This window comes from Thunnus thynnus, chromosome 15 (assembly GCF_963924715.1).
Source record: "Thunnus thynnus chromosome 15, fThuThy2.1, whole genome shotgun sequence".
NCBI lineage: Eukaryota > Metazoa > Chordata > Actinopteri > Scombriformes > Scombridae > Thunnus > Thunnus thynnus.
Window position 1 is genome coordinate 4870484 of NC_089531.1, and position 14034 is coordinate 4884517.

At 46.0% G+C, this 14034-nt stretch overlaps 1 protein-coding gene across 2 annotated transcripts; it reads left to right on the forward strand.

The window, feature by feature from the left end:
• The first annotated feature begins 446 nt into the window (after positions 1-446).
• On the forward strand, positions 447-14034 carry LOC137198280 (uncharacterized). Of its 2 annotated transcripts, none has more exons than XM_067611988.1 (3): positions 447-1168; positions 1563-1720; positions 6950-14034. In XM_067611988.1, the coding sequence occupies exon 3, from the start codon at positions 7455-7457 to the stop codon at positions 11676-11678; it is 4224 nt and encodes a 1407-aa protein (XP_067468089.1). In that variant the 5' UTR covers positions 447-1168; positions 1563-1720; positions 6950-7454; the 3' UTR covers positions 11679-14034. The 2 variants fall into 2 exon arrangements, with proteins under 2 accessions (XP_067468089.1, XP_067468091.1); XM_067611990.1 differs by lacking the exon at positions 447-1168 and adding an exon at positions 1175-1308.

Genomic DNA, 14034 nt, shown 5'->3' on the forward strand with positions numbered 1-14034 from the left:
AAAAATGCTGTTTATTACTAGTTTGAAGCCTTATTTTGGGTGAACTGACCCTTTAATAGTGTTTATCCACCACTAGATAAGACTTTATTATACAGACCTTGTTAGACAAAATATGATCCAGTGTTTAACATTCACAACAACTGGGAATAGAAAAGTCTAACAGGTTTATTACTCAGTACACACACACACACACACACACACACACACAGTAAACAGAGAGATGCATATTAAACTCAACACATTAAAACACACACACACACACACACACGATGGCGACAGGCAGAAATATTGTACAGTAATGTAACTTTAATTGAATGCAAATGAGGCACCAGCAGCACATGCATCACACACACACACACACACACACACACACACACACACACACACAAGCTGTAATGTTGCAGCATGCTGTAATGATATCTTTAATTGACTAATTAACATTTCACACACTTAGTGTGAAAACACACACACTCACACACACACATAGGGGGGCTTAATGACATACAGTGATATCTTTTTTAATGGAGTGCAAACATGCATGCACGCGCACGTATATGCACGCACGCACACAAACACGCGGTTTATTTATTCATGAGCATCATGCTGGATAGGATCCATATTTTGCAAACGGAGGGGCAGAGGTGGATGTGAGCGGAGCGGCGGCGGTGTGGTCGCGACCGGACAGCCCAACCTGTGCCCGGCTCCACCCGGAACCATTATGCAGACAGGAAACTACCATTTTAACGCCAGCAGCAGAAGCAGCAGCAGCGGAGGAGCCGTCGTCTATAGAGGGGGACACATCACACTGACACGGGGCGGAAAACAGCCAGCCGAGGGAGAAAAGAAGGAGAAACACGAAGGAAACAAAACAAAGGCGCCGTTTGGTTGAAGACGAGCAGTGAGTCGGCGGAGCAGCGGGACGGCGGCTTCAGATAATGGACACATCGGACCAGCGGAAATAGTTTTTGTTAGCGAGAGAAAAGCAGCCCTCCCGGGCCGATGGAGAGCCGGGCCTTTCACGGTGTTTTTCCAAGGATGAAGAAAAAGGCCCCGCTGACTGGCAGCAGGGAAACGGCTCTCACAACGGCGCATTCCCCGCTCGATGCTTTTACACTTTTACTCCCATATTTCTGAGCTTTTTTCGCGCCCAGACATCGCATGCTACAAGGTAAAAAAAAAAAAAAAAAAATCAAAAACAAAAGCTGCTTTTCCAGGAGGAGTATGTTAGCTCGTATGCTAGCAACAAGCTAAAGCGGAGCTAACGGGTCGGCTAAGCTGCTAGCAATGCACCCGGGATGCCTCCTTTATGTAGGTGTAGCTATTATTATCTCTCTTTATCACGATTTACGAGACACATTTTAGTTTAATTTAAAACACACGGCACCTGTGAGTGTTTGTAATGTGGCACAAGAACTTGACCTCAAGACGTTCAAACAACATTTTGGCAGTTTAGGGGGGAGCTAGCTGGATGAGGGATGGATGCTAGCAGACTCCGGTGAGTGAGTGGTAACGGTATTTTGCATCCGTCTAACCTGCTCCGGTCACCGGTACATCTGTTTCAGATTGGCGAGCCGAAGTCACCGGTTGTCAGCGGAGAAAGAAGCTGGACTGTGGTGTCCCCCTCCTCCTCCTTCTCCTCCTCTTCCTCCCCTCCTTCCCTTCCCTTCCCTCTGTCTCAGCTGCGGGTCCAGCGGGGAGCTTCAGACCTGTGGATCAGCCGGTAAGATGCAAAAAAAAACAAAAACAACAACATGCAGTCACACTCCTGCACATTGTCAAACTAACTTCACTGTTTTGGGGTCAGATCAGCTTCAGTTTGTCACTCAGTGTTTGCTCATAAAAGTGTTTTTATTGTGGCATAAAGGAGATGTCACTGTAGCACATGTGATTTTTTTTTTTTTTTTTTTTTGAACTCTGCACATATTTGAGTTGTCACTGCATGCAAAAAAAAAAACTCTGAATGCTGAATCTGCAGGTCTGACTAATCCAAGTTTAGTCATTCATTCTGAAAATGCAAATCCGTTATGTCGGTTATACCCACCGATACTGCTGGGCACCATTTTTAAAAGATTGTGAAACCAGTACTTATACCAGTACCCTTAGAGTGATACTGAAACCAGTAGAGTACTTCATTCTATACCCACCATGTGAACGGAAGGAGTCAGTTGCGTTAAATGCCACCACTCCTCCTCATACACATGATTTTTATACATCTTGAAAGTGTTTGAATTATTGAAATATTTATTAAAAAACTGTACAAAACTGTCATGTAGCTGCAGCAAATCACATGTTGCTTTAAATCGAAGAACGCTTGCGGTGATCGGCTGCGATCAAAACTGTACAAGAGTCATTTTTTTCTGGGTCTGGGTACAAAAATGATCGAATGCAGGTATCATTTGACTGGAGAAGTTTCGATACTGCTTTGTACTGGGTCGTTTCGGTAATACCGATACTCAGCCCTAGATACTGTAGAGTTTCTTAAAACTCTGAAATTCAGTCAGAGTTTCAGGAGAGTCACATTAGTGATAGGTATTTAACTTATCTGAAATAAATAATACATTTAACTGATTAGAAATATACATATTAGTGTGGCTTGAAACTAGAAAACATCTGTGTCTCACTCAGTTTCACATGAGAAGTTGACGGCTCTTGATTGTTTTGTTGAGTTCTGTGACATGAGAACGAGGTCAAAGGCTAGAAAAGGTTGAGAAACGCTATAAGAATATTCAAAACAAAACTCAATAAAGGAACTTCAGGTTTTTTATTTTTTCATTGAAGCTGCTGGTGCAAAGTGTGGGTCGTAGTAGCTGTTGTAGAGGTGCACGGCTCCCTCTTCTTCAACTTTTTATGTCACTTTTCGTGGGTACAAACACTACTGAAGGCTTCAAGGAAAGACTAGTCTGTCATCGTTTCTCTCTCCTCTCCGTCACGGCCGCCGTTTCATTCATTCATTCATTCGTCCTTCGAGCGCGGCCGGCCGTTCGGAACGACTATAAACACTTTAACCTTCAGACGTCACATCTCGAGAACTAGTTCGTCTCCAGCGCCTTCAGGCCTCAAGTTCAATCTCTGCTTCGCTGCCCCTGTTTCCAAGTGGTTCTCAGTCCTGCTGCTTCGGGTTCAGGGTTGTGGTGGGTTTTTTTTTTTTCTATTTTACCATCTAGTAACCTCCGTTCCTCTGATGTAACAGGTGTCATTTATATCTCTGTTAAATGGTTCGAAGAAAAACGGTATCATTATCCGTTTAGAGCACCAGGTTTCACAGCCTGACAGAAACTGTGGATCTTGTCTTCAGGCCGTTAATATTATGTTTGCATCTATTTGTTTTGTGCTGCAGTGCAGGTTGTGAATGTGTCGAATCAGTTCAGCTCATTATAGACCCGGTCGGCTAATAATGTTTCTTCTAATACGGTCGGGTTTCAACAGATCTCTAACTCAGCCGGGTGGCGTTTATTTCAGGCTGTCCCCGGTTAAACAAACTGAGCAGAATTCAGATGAATTGGACTGTTGTGCCGACAGGTCGTTCAACAGATCGACTTCTGTGTAAATTTGTGGTTTCAGGTTTGAGAGTGTGGTTGTTGGGAAAAAAAGCTTTAGTAGACAAATGTTTATCTTTGCCAGTTTCTGAAGTGGTCTGTGGCCGAACTTGTACGTCTTATCAACATATTTGTCTCTTTATAGCTTTCAAGTCTCTGACCTTTAAGCACAGAAATAACACACACACACACACACACACACACAAAAGAGGATCTGTTGCTTATATCGCTCAGAAAGAAGTCGTCGGTATTTGTGATTCTTTTATTGTTTTAAGATTTGTTAGACGCAGGTTCATCCGAGCTCTGCCCAGCGTCAGACCGTACACAGATGTGACTGTGTGTGTGTGTGTGTGTGTGTGTGTGTGTGTGTGTGTATAAGGATGTTTAGCCGCTCTGGTTTCTGTCTCAGGGGGGGAGAGAGAGAGAGTCGTTGGTGCCGCTGGAAGGTCAGGATTAACAGCCCGAAATTAAGACGTGTAACACAGAATAAGATAGCACAATAACCTTTTTCTCAGAGGTGACACACTGAACGCTGAAGTTTTCTGTTTCAGGGCTTTATGCTAATGCGTCGGTTAGTGAGAAGAAGCCGCAGACTGATGACTAACGTGAGAATAAAAGATTTGTTATAATGAAGAGGGTGTTTTTTGTAATCAGATTAAGGTCAAGGTGGTTTTTTTTGCCAAATGTCATGTTTTATCTTTGCAGCTGTGTTCAAACTTAAGAGACAGTGTTTTGTTGGAAAAGACAACCAGCGTTAATTATTCAAAATTCAACCTCTTGCCAGTTGATGTGGTGCCTGTTACTGGAAAAGTTAAAACCCTCCTGCTGTCAGAGGATGAAGGATTAAAGATGTGTTTACGTGCGGAGGTGTCAATGAGTTAGTCGTCAGCACTGGTTGGTTTCAGTGCTGTAAAAATGTGAAGATTAATTAGCCGATCGGTCGATTGACAGTAAAACGAGCGCCAGCGATGTTTTTATAATCGAGTAATTCAGTTGTTTATTGATTTTAAAGGTCATGTGTCGAGTAAAAAAATGCAAAACGGTGTCTGGCACCGGCGTCTTGAATGTGAAGGTGTGCTTTGGTTCGTGTCAATCTGTTAAACGGACTCTCGTGAATTGTTAAGGGCATTTTCACTATTAAGTAACATTATATAGACAACAAAACAAATCAATACATTACTCTAAAGTAAGAGTAATCATTAATCAATGCTTGCTTTGATTTATAAATACAGGATTTGATACAGAGGTGAAGACCTTCAGGGTGTCTGTACGTGTTTGTGTGAATAAATCGGTTGTAAAATCTTTGGATCTCAGAAAACGTAATGATCAGATAATCGTGTGTATTTTTGGATCTTTGATTACACGAGGGATTTTCTGATCTTGAATGTTGATTAACAACAGTGTCTTGTTTTCCTGTCGCACACACAAGGACACTGTCCACCAGACTCCTGTTTTTTTTATTTTTTTTATCTGGCATTTAGCTGTGTGTGTGTGTGTGTGTGTGTGTGTATGTGTGTGTGTTTGTTTGTGTGTTTTTTTGGAGGCAACAGGCAGCCATGTTATCCAGCTGGAGCCGGCCAGGAGTCTTGTGGCATTTAGAGTCACCGCTCTCTTTTCTTTTCTCTCTGTAGGCTCTTATTTGCCGCACTCACCAGTGTGTGTGTGTGTGTGTGTGTGTGTGTGTGTGTGTGTGTGTGTGTGGACACATTTTCACACTAAAAAAGAAAGCCAGTATAATAATTAGAGATGTCAGTTTCGGTTAATTTTGCTTTTGGTTAGGCTGACCCCCTTTAACTGGTAACTAACTGGTTGATGATGTAGCTTTGGTTTGTGAGAGCTGTCCAGCGGTCGGTGGTCAGAGCTAGCTTGTCTGCCCCGGTTAGCTCGACTTTAGCTCATCCTTCTTCACCTCAAAGTGTTTTCAATGCGTTAAGTCACAGTAGCGCTCGATGGTATAACGTACTCAGGCTCGAGGTACCGAACTACCACACTGATTGGCAGCATATCAGTCTAAATCATTCAGCACACTAACTGGGTGAAGACCTAATAACACCTACGTTCTTATTACAGATAGACCGTAGGATTAGCATGCTAGGCTAACAGTCTGTCAACTGTCTAACGTTATATCTGCGCCGTGAAGTTTTTTCAGAGCACACAAACACTGTTAACACCTGTCACCTGCCCAGCACCGTGCTGTTATACAGTCTGTGAGCTACACACAGCACGGCACGACTATGCTAACGATGCTAGCCATGCTAACTAGCTGCTAGCCGCCGTGCAGGCTGGTAAATTGGATCCGTCACGTCTCTTTGTATCTGGGGGTCTGTGCTTCTGTCACTGTTGGAGCCCCTTCAGTCAGTAAATGTGTGTTTTTTAAAACTTATTTTGGCGCTCATTCTCAGTCTGATAAGGTACCGAAATTTGGCACCAGTTGATCTAACGTGATTTTTGTCTCACAAGTGACAGAAATGTTTATTTCTCTTGATATTTAGTTTCTCAGTCCTGGTTCTTGTCTCCTTTGTGCCTAGAAATTAATTTTTTTAAGAAAACACTAATAAAACCATGCACATACACTAAGACGGTGACACATTAAAATATCTAAAATAAAAACACATTCTGGTTTACCCGTTAGGAAATAAAAAGAGGAAGAAGGAAAACTCCTCGCACAAGCTCAGTTCTGGCAGCTGCTGGGTATGAGGTTCATCGGGTTCAAGCTGTCTAATATTAGAAAGTGAGCTGAAGAATAACATTTTACCAGGTTGAACAAACAAATCAAATGCAGAGCGCTATCCAAGATCTCCACAGTTTGTATAGAAATAATTGTGCAACAGCTGCTCAGGCCTCTTGAGTGGATATTCGTTACGAGGAGGAAAAAAGCAATGACCCAGTTTGCGCTTAACTTGAATCGGACACGGTGGACATGCTTGTGTTCTCAGCCAAAAATCTTACATGTGGTGGCCACGGTTACTGTTTATTTCATTTGAGAAAATGTGTTTCTAAAAGGAAATACATGAACTCCTTTAGAGTAGAACCCTTCAAATTTTCAGTAAACAGGACAACATCACTAAAAACTGCACCTGACAGTCTCAACAGGAAGTGAACATCTTATATCAGTGAGAGCATCAGCTCGATAAATGAACCGCCATAAGAGTATTGTGGCTCAAAATAACACAAACTTCATAAATTAAATCTATCAAAGCCACATGAAGTTCTGCTAAATAATGTTGCTTGTGTTTTAATAGTTTATTTGGGGGAAGTTCCTTGTGAGACATTCAGCATCCGGGCTTTCAGGCATTAAGAGCAAAAAAAAAAAAAAAGCAACTTGCTGTGCCAAAACTTGTTTATCTGATGTGCATCAAGTCGCCAAATCGCTTACTGATATTATGTCTTTTTCTCTGTTTCTCTGTCCTCAGGCTCCCGTAAGAACTCCATGAAGGGACAGAAGGGCAGCAATGGTTCATCCTCCGCTGAAATAACAGACTCACTTCACTAAATGGGACTGCTGACCTGATTTTTTTTTTTTTTTTTTTTTTTTTTTTTTTTTTTTTTGAAAAAAGAATCAGCATACGGTTATGGAACACTCTGAAGAAACACTACAGACTCAGTTTTTTAGTATAATTTAGTATATTGCCTATTTATGACCCGTTTTTATAACATCCCACAGAAGCACTTGAAGGCTTAACTCCTGAATGGAGAGTAAAAGTATTAGTGATTCATTTATGTGAGAAAACCAAGCACCAGCTTCTGGTGGATTATAGTGGCTGGTTGGAAGTGTCGGGGTAGACACTGCAGCGGGATTACTTCTGAAAATCAGACCTTGTCGTTTTGATAAGGGTTACGGCTGTTTCCAGCGACTATAGACTGAGTGTAACGGGGTCGTTTCAACCCCGTTACACTTTGCTATAGAAGTATTTGAAGATGTTCCAGTTCAGCAAGTACCCCATGGACATTTTAGAGATGCTAAGTGGACACCAAGCCCATCAGTTCAAAGGCCTGGGATTAGAACGACAACTGAGCCACCAACAGCAGGTCCAGCTGCAGCATCAGCAGCAGCTCCAGCAGCAGCATCAGCCCAGCGCTGACAGCTCCGGAAGCCTTCTATCTGGACTCGGCCTCGGATCCCTCCAGAGCTCTCGGAGTAATGCCTTCGCAGACTCCTCGTCGTTATTCGCCAAAATGAGCGCCCCTCCTCCATCCATCTCCCACCAAAGTCAGTCGTCCTCTTCGTCTCACAGCTCCAGGAAGTCCAGTAAGATGAGCAGCAGTAGCAGCAGCGGGAGCGGGAGCTCCTCGTCAGGATACCCCCAGTTTCTGCGGCCTTTTCACCCGGCTGAAGCTGCGCTGGCTCAGGAGCAGCTCCACTCAGGGATGGGACGTTTTGACTTTGGTGGGAGCAGCAGCGGAGGAAGCGCGGGGGTCATCGGGGGTGTCGTCACACCTGCTCCCCCGCCTCCCCCGCTGCATCCAGGTCTCTCTGTCCCCCAGCCCACCTCTGGTCCCTCCTCTTCTTCCCCCTCTCCCTCCACCTCCACCTCAGCCTCCAACAACCCCTCCAGCAGCACTGCAGTGCCCTTAGTGGGCCAGTCAGATCCCCGCAGCCTTCATCAGCAGTTCAGCTGCATGCTTGCCGCCAACCAGTACTTCCTGTCCGGAGTCCCCACCAACAGCAGCCTGGAGCAGTTCCTCGTCCAGCAGGGCACTCACAACCACTTGGGCCTGGGCCTCGGCCAAGGGGCCACTGACTCAAACTCGGCCCTGGCCCCTCCTCCTGCCCTCCACTCTTCCCACAGCCACACAACTCCACAGCCTCAGCAGCAACAACAGCAGTTGACCCCTCATGCCTTATCTCATCCACACAGCCACACTCATCACCCGCACCCCCTCCACCCGGCCCCCCAGCCCGCCCCACTGGGTGGCTTTGATTTTCAAGGCATTCCAGTCCTTTCCTCCAACCAGATAGCGTCATTAATGCAGCAAGAGGCCGGCCTCCCCCTCCCTCTGCCCCTCCACCTTTCCCTCGCTAAAGACGATGCAAAGTCAGGAGACAGTTCGTCTACGTCAACTTCGAGTGGAGGAAGCAGGAGAAAGAAAGCAATGGCTGGCTACCTGCCCCAGAGGAAAACAGACACTAGTAGCCACAGTCAAAGCAGCCACAGCCATAGCAGCAGCAGCGTTAGTAACTGCCATAACAGCAGCTCAAGTGGGCACAGTCAGAGCTCCTCATCTGGCCTTGTGGGAGGAGGATCTGGGGGTGTGGGGATAAGTGGCATCGGAAGCGAGCCACAGCATTCCTCTCTCCTCTCATCATCCTCACAGCAACAGCAGTCATCCTCCACTGTCTCCTCTTCTTCGTCTGCCCCTCCTTCCTCTAACTCCACCTCCGTGCTCGTAGCGAACGGTAACCAACAGTTGTCCAAATCCCAAGACAGCCACAGTAACAGTTCATCTGGCCAGCCCGAACCAGAACCCCTTTACCACTGCGGGGAGTGCGGTAAAACCTTCACCCACCTCTCCAGCCTTCGACGGCATCTCCGCAGCCACGGCTTGACACCAAACAGCCAAAGCAGGAAATCAGACTGTAACTCCCCCAGCCCAGAGAGGATATTCTGCTGCGGCGAATGTGGGAAGAGATTTAAAAAGAGGGGTCATCTCATCCAGCACAGCGTCACCCACTCAGAAAACCGGCCTTTTGTCTGCAACATCTGCCAAAAGTCCTTCAACCGTCGCGAGTCACTCACGAGACACGAGAAGATCCACGACGAGAAGCCTTTCCGTTGTCCAGCTTGCGGACGTTGTTTCCGTGAGAGCACCTCCCTTCTCAACCACGCTGCTTCAGGTGCCTGCGGTAAACCTCCCCGGAGTTCAAAAAACCGAACCAGCACCGGAGGGAGCGGATCGTCCAACCCGAGCAGTAGTAAAATGGGAAGCGGCGGAGACAGGGTAGGAATTTCGAACGACGGGACGGGGATGGCTAACGACAAGTATGCCACAGATTACTCCAGAAATCGCTACCAGAACCAGTCGTCCTACAACAGCGGAGTCGACGACTATAGACGAACACAATCTTCATCTCTGTACTCTTCAGAGGGTACGCTAGCCAGTGAAATGACCAGCCAAACTCTCCGTAAAGCCCCTTTAGCCCCAACTCTTCATCCCCATCCACAGAGTCAGCAGCAGCAGCAGCAGCAGCAGCAACAACAACAGCACCACCACCAGCCACAACAGCCACACCTCCCTCTCTCCTCCCTATTGGATGATTCAGAGGATGAGGTCACAAGCAGCGCGATGTCAGCCATCGCCGCTGCAGCCGCGGCCTCTTGTGATATAAACACAGAGAACAGGGACGGAGAGAGGAGGGATATTATCGGAGGCCTGCTGGGGGGGTTGGGGTTTGGTAACATGGGTGGACCGTCGACCACCTCTAGCCTCAACGGTTCCACCATGCCTTTGACCCACCCCAGCCAGCCCCACACGAAGCCCAGGAGGCCGAGGAAGCCCAGGGAGAAAAGGGACCCAGGCACCATCGTCAGGAGAAGGCGGAGCCCTGCGCTTCAAGGGGACGGTTCAGAAAGGCCTTACGGTTGTCAAATATGCGGCAAACGCTTCAGAAGGGCTGAAACCCTGCGGCGCCACAACCGTGTCCACACAGGGGAGAAGCCTCACGCCTGCGACGTATGTGGCAAAATGTTCCGTGAGCCTTTCCACCTCACCAAGCATCTGACCGTGCACTCCGGTCAAAAGAACTACAAATGCAACCTGTGCGGGAAGATGTTCGCCTACGCACAGAGCCTGGTGAGACACGGGAAGTTGCACAGAAAAGGGGAGATCGACAGCCAGGGGAGAAGAATAAAAGGTGCCGCAGCCGCAGCCGCCGCCGCTGCCGCCGCCATCAGTCAAGTCACCAACTCTGGAAACTCTGACTACTTCTCATCCTGCTCCCAAGGAGAAAAGTCGCCTACGTCCGGAACCCCCTCCCAGAGGCTTTATACGTGTACAGTGTGCTGGAAATCATTCCGCCACTATTTCCACCTGACGGCGCATCAACAGACTGTCCACGGTGGCGGGGTAGGGCTGGAGAAGTCCTTTCGTTGTGAAGTATGCGGTAAAGCCTTCGCCTACTCCAACAGCTTAGTGCGGCACAAGCTGTCTCAGCATGGAATCGATCGCAACGGCCAACGGGTCAACCATTCCCAACCCTCTGGATACTCGCCCCTCTTCTACGACTCTCCGTCAAGTTCCAACTACGCCGGGTCGTCTCACATGCAGCAAGGGGCATCCGGGCAGCAGCAGCAGCAGCAACAACAACAACCACAACAGCAACCACAACAACAGCAGCAACAACAACAACAACAACAACAACCGCCACAGCAGCAGCAGCAGCAGCAGCAGCAACAACAGCAGCTGCAGCACCCTTTTCACTACCGCTCAAAAAACTTCCAAAAGCGGCATGGACAGACAAGAAAGCACAGGAAAAAAAAAAGGCGAATAGTGATCCATAGCATCATGAGAGACGGAAAGCTGGTGGGCGTCCCACTGAGTAAAGACACACGCAGGAAGCTGCTGATCCTGAGGAAACGGAGGGGCAGACTGCAGGCTCAGCTTAACAAAAAAAAGCTCCTCGCCCAGCTGAGAATGAAGGGCGGTATGACGAAAGTAAAGTCGTGGTACGGAGGCGCCGTGAAAGTAACGGGGATCACCTCAATGGATGTCCCCATCAAACGCTTCCCTTGTCCGATCTGCCCCAGCACCACGTATGCCAAGCAGGGTTTTCTGCTGGTCCACCACGCCATAAGGCACCCACCGAGAAACTCAGGCCGCCACGCCCGCCTGCGGTGCCAGGTGTGTGGAAGACGCACCAGCTCATTACACAAAGCCTTGAAACACAGGGGCCAGCATCTAAAGCAAGCCGCGTTCCAGTGCCGCAGATGCCGACACCGCTTCTGGAACTCCCGGCTCCTAGCCCGCCACATGTTCTCCTGTCGGGGGATCACCACAAGCAGCGGGGGCGGGATCTGGGGACTGATGAAGATTAAATCTCCATTGCCGTCTCAGTCAGATAGCGATCATTCACCAGTCCAGCTGACGGTCCCAGTTGTGGTCCAGCCTGAGAGATCAACAGTTCTGACTGAGTACAGTCAGTAAAAAAAAAAAAAAAACAGTTTTTTAGACTAGATTGTTTTGATGTTTATTTTTTTTAAATAATCCAAGAAGCGAGCAAGAGCTAGCAAGTTTTTAACAAAAAAAAAGGGGGGGGGGAAGAATGGGGAGGGTTTATTGTAACGACTGCAATATCCCCACACCCCTCCCTGGATAAATCCGTATACAATCCTAACTTATTACAACAGAGGTGGTTGATAAATTAGTGTGGACTTCAAAAGGCCCGTAATCAGAACCACCCATCCATATGTCTCCTAGGGTTGGGTATCGTTTGAATTTGATCAATTCCGATTCTGCTTATCGATTCCAGTTCCTATCGATTCCCAGTTTCAGTTCCAATATTAAAAAAAAGAGAGAAGTAAAAGGTTTAGATAACAAAATATCTTTATTCTTTTAAGCATCTACTTTGACTTTTATTGTGTCAAAATCTTTTAAACTGAACGTTCTGCTTTGTCTCGTTTTCCCTCAGTGACGTAGTTTGCTGTCACTGTAAAGGCCAGTCCATGCTTTCTGCTTTCCGTGTCCAGCTGTGGACTCGCACACGGTTCCATATGTACTTTTTTTTTTCAGAGGTCAACGGACACAGACGCGTTCCACATGTGCGCACTTGTAAACAGGGTTGCAGTGTCATAACTTTCCAGAGTTGTAAAAATCCAGTCTGTGATTATTACAAACCACTGCAGTGTTTTTTTTTCTGATAAGCTTTTAAACGCAATAATCTGTTACTCCGACCGCATTTACTGGATTGTATTTCATTTTCTTGACCGGCACTTTAAACAACACGCCCACACAAACACAGCCCCTTTGTATTGTTTTACACAGAACTGTTTTTAGCGTGAATGCAGCTGAGTGTGTCACAGCAAGGTATCTTTGGCTTTATCGGTGGTGCTAACGCCGGCTGATGATGCACTCGGGCTAGGAGACTGCATGACATCAAACACTAGACGTTCTTTTAGATCAACGCCGCGCTGCCTTAAATGTTTTTGGTCAAATTTGACGTGCAACCTGACTTACAGCTAATTAGCTTCCCACATGCACTTAGTCTTATTGTTTTCTTTAATAAAGTGAAGCCACACTTTTAGAGCGTCGACCGCGGTCCATCTTTCACTACTGATGTGACGTTAGCCATGCGTGCTCGTATCTAAACCAATCGACACGCTGTTGCGTTGATGCATGACGTAGACGGGTCCTATGCGGCAGATAGCCACGTCCTTACAGATATGTAGCCTTTGTTTGCAATAATAAAGGGTCATCGTGTTTAGGAACCAATAAGCAGAACCGAAATTCAGATTTTTTGAATGGGTACCCAGTTCTTGGCATTTTGGATTCATCTCTAATTTGGAAAGTTTTGGGTTCCCAACCCTACCGTCTCCCCTTCCCCAAAGGTGAAGGAACTCTAGGCCAAGTGACAATTTTAGTAGCATCTGTCTGAGAAATGCATTCACAAAGTTTCCTTTCCATCATCTTTTTTTTTCCCCTTTTCATTAGCAGTGTTTGCGCATAAATTTGAAAAGTACCAGTTTATTTTTTCAGATTGTTTTCACACTATTCACAGTTAAAACAGTATAGTCCTTGTCTCTTGCTCTGTGTTCATTTGTTACCCCAGTGGAGAATCTTTCTCTTTTTATATTCTGCCCTTGAGATAAATTTATCTTATAAAGAAAAAAAGAAATCAGACAACAGTCTCAGAACCTCATGAAAATACAACACTTACAACAGTTTAAGGGCCTTATCTGTCACAAAAAGGCAATACTGGTTGCTGTGCTATAGTGACTGAAATGTCAAAAAAGGAGTTAGGACAAAACAGAGAAGTGCTGGTGACCTTGTTTTTAATGTACACTACTTTTGTCATTTTTTTAAGAGGCGTGAATGGAGAAAAAAACACGACTCAAACTGTTAATGTGTTCAGGATTTGAAAAGGACAACAGAAATAACCGGAGTGTACTGTACAATTCGTATTATATTTTATTATATATTGATTATTTGCTGTTTTTTACTCCAAGTATCATTTCTTTTATCATTGTTGGTATTGTACGGGTGGGAGGGAACAAGTTGGGGACTATCTTTGTAAAACAGCGGGACGAGTATATGTATCGATGTGATATTATTTTCCCCCTCCTGTACCCCCTTTTACCTACTCCCTCATGCCACAGTTATGCCCAATTTTTGTAACAAAAAGCGTGTACGCATAGTTCATTATTTAGGTCCTGTCCAGACGTGTTTTTTCTTTTTTCTGTAAAACTAAAACATGTAATATTATTACTAAATTACTATCCTTTTCTTTGCCTAAAAGTGAGTTGTTGAAAACCCTCAAATCAAATTAAAAAAATCTCAAATGTTA

What these genes read in the sequence shown, in the direction of transcription:
- LOC137198280 (XM_067611988.1), top strand. Translation starts at nt 7,455, where the DNA reads ATGTTCCAGTTCAGCAAGTACCCCATGGACATTTTAGAGATGCTAAGT.